The sequence below is a fragment of the Temnothorax curvispinosus genome, unplaced genomic scaffold (assembly GCF_003070985.1).
Source record: "Temnothorax curvispinosus isolate PA1 unplaced genomic scaffold, ASM307098v1 QBEX01007132.1, whole genome shotgun sequence".
Taxonomy (NCBI): domain Eukaryota; kingdom Metazoa; phylum Arthropoda; class Insecta; order Hymenoptera; family Formicidae; genus Temnothorax; species Temnothorax curvispinosus.
Window position 1 is genome coordinate 5,589 of NW_020216912.1, and position 2,638 is coordinate 8,226.

Sequence of the window (2,638 nt, forward strand, 5' to 3'; positions counted from 1 at the left end):
TATATATATATATATATATATATATATATATATATATATTATAAAGGTATATATATATATATAAAGGTATATATACCTTTTAAATTTTTGCATATCTCTGAAATTTTGAGTAGGACATCATTGTGAGATTCAAGTGAGATGCATGTGAATCGTAAGTGCGTTAAATGCCTGCCGCAATTCTCAAGAAATTGCACGAAATGCGAAGAAGAAAAGTTGCATGATGCAAGATCTAATTGTCGCAAATATTTACATCTAGGTGTAAAGTAGCAAAGTATATTATAAAAATAAGTAGGACAACAGATATTTCGCATGTCCAAACGTGTATATAGTAGAGGGTCCCGTGTTAAATTATTGAAACGCTTATTTACTTGGTTCATGAGGCATAACGTCTTCAAGTCTAAGTGCTTTAATATTTCTAGAATTACTTCATCCTGCAAAAGATAAAACACAAAACTTTAGTACATGAAATAACATTGAAATCAATATTATTATGAGAAATAGACTTCTTAGAATACTTTACAGAAAACGCAGAAAAACTGTCAGGTGATAGCTCTTTGGATTCATCTATACGATTCATATAATCAGGGATTACCTTCCTAAGAAGTGCAGATGTCTTTTCATTCCCGAAATTATTCTTATAAAAACTGTTTTCTACATCGCTGCAAATAATGTCGGAACAAATTTATTTTTATTATTAACAGAATAAAGAAAGATTGAATATTCCCAGATAGCAAAACATCAGTTATATTTACGAAATATGTGCGTAAATTCGTGACAAATGTTTGTACAAACAACATGTAAAACTGCGTCTGTAAATGCTCAGCAACAATATTGAATTTGTTTCAAGCAATGGTCTATTCATTATATTTATTACATTTTGGTAGCAACAGTTTACGCCCGGAAGCTTCATTGGCTATATAGTTTAAATATTATTGATGGAAACAACACATTTTTTTGCTGCAACCCACCATAAATATGAATTCTATAGAGCTACGATTTCATTCGTGTTTACGCAATATTTGTGGTAACAATACGTAAACTGTTTTTAGCAATAATTTGCACACTCACGTTTTACTACCTACTTAATGTTGAAAAATGTAATACCTCTTACAAATAACACAGTGTTCAGGAAAATTCTTTTGAAGATGGTCAATATCCAAATGTGCATTTTCGTAATTTGCTGTTAGATTATGGACATCCTCATGGCGAGAATACATGTAGTTAAGTCTTTTTAATAGATCAGTTAAACTCTCTTCAGGATTTCTGGGAAGGATCAATTTTGACGTTCCGATAAGCATCACAGCGTCTAGCTTTGTGTAGTCTAATATACTGTGCTTAAATTCTAGTTTGAGTTTGTTGGTTTTAAAGTTACACAGCTGTAAGGGTGGAGAAAATAGTCTTGATATCGGAGGCACAATCTGAGGCAATCCATCCCACAATAAAATCCACCGATTATTTGAAGAATCTTGAACCCAAATTTTAATTACGTTTCCAGGATTATATACTTCGTATATAGAGACTCTGATTGGATATACAGCTTCATGAAACTCGATTTCTATAAAGTAGAAAGTATAATTATGATTTCTTCCCAATGGAAACATTTCTTCTTTAATAATATTTTATTTATCAATTAAAATATTACATACCCAGATGATTGATGTGTTTGATATCTTTTTTATGCCATATACGACGATTAGGCCATCTATTAGGTAGTGTATGGGAAGGTAATAAAGATAATAATGAGATATCGAAATCATAAGTCCTCTGTATTAAAATATTGAAATGTCAAAATGTGTCAAATACTACAATTAGCATAATGTTAAACTGTGATTACTTCTACAGGACAATAATCCCGCGAAATATACGCATACCATAATGAGTGTTTCTGAAAAATCTCCATATTTTGGAAATTTGGTAGGTCCCCCTTTTATGTAACGTAAAGTACAAAGTGTGGCGAGATTATTGGTACAATCATATCTATAACTATTCACAAATTGATAGATAAAGTCAACAGGATTTTTCTCTCCTGTTGAGACCCTGTCGATATAGGGATATTGACTCAAACTCTCACTCTCAAATGGATAATGGAATGTCATATTCTTTCTCTGAAAGCAGATAAAAGATATGAAGGTTATAATCCTTGCCCTTTTTGGCATGAAAACGCTAAAATGCTGCATTATAATACTTTACATTTATTATAATTATATAATTAATTATATCTATTATAATTATATAATATAGATCGTTGCATAATTAATATATTTGATTAATGTGCTACAAATATTGAAATGTTTGAAATGCTTTTTTTATTTATATATCAGATATCAATATTGAAGACAATGTTAAAGATAAAAGTGAAGACAATGTTGAAGCCAATGTTGAAGATAAAAGCGAAGACAATGTTAAAAACAATGTTGAAGATAAAAGTGAAGACAATGTTGAAGCCAATGTTGAAGATAAAAGCAAAGACAATGTTGAAAACAATGTTGAAGATGAAAGTGGCGACGATGTTGAAGACAGAAACCAACAGAATGTTGTAGATCATGTTTCTGATGACGTTTCAACGATTTGTGATAACGGACGTATTCGCCAAAGGTCAAGAAAGATACATCATGTTAAGAAAAAATTATTTAATCGG

At 30.5% G+C, this 2,638-nt stretch overlaps 1 protein-coding gene across 2 annotated transcripts in view; it reads right to left on the reverse strand.

The window, feature by feature from the left end:
- Positions 1-2,120, reverse strand: part of LOC112456744 (F-box/LRR-repeat protein 4-like) — a 3,564-nt gene extending 1,444 nt beyond the window's left edge. For both annotated transcript variants that reach the window (XM_025019475.1, XM_025019476.1), the window contains exons 1-5: positions 1,872-2,120; positions 1,647-1,764; positions 1,105-1,555; positions 521-659; positions 77-431 (exon numbers count right to left, since the gene is read on the reverse strand). In XM_025019475.1, coding sequence (XP_024875243.1) covers positions 77-431; positions 521-659; positions 1,105-1,555; positions 1,647-1,764; positions 1,872-2,096 — 1,288 coding nt within the window. In that variant the 5' untranslated portion in view covers positions 2,097-2,120. The remainder of the gene's footprint in view (positions 1-76; positions 432-520; positions 660-1,104; positions 1,556-1,646; positions 1,765-1,871) is intronic.
- Between the last annotated feature and the right edge of the window lie 518 nt (positions 2,121-2,638).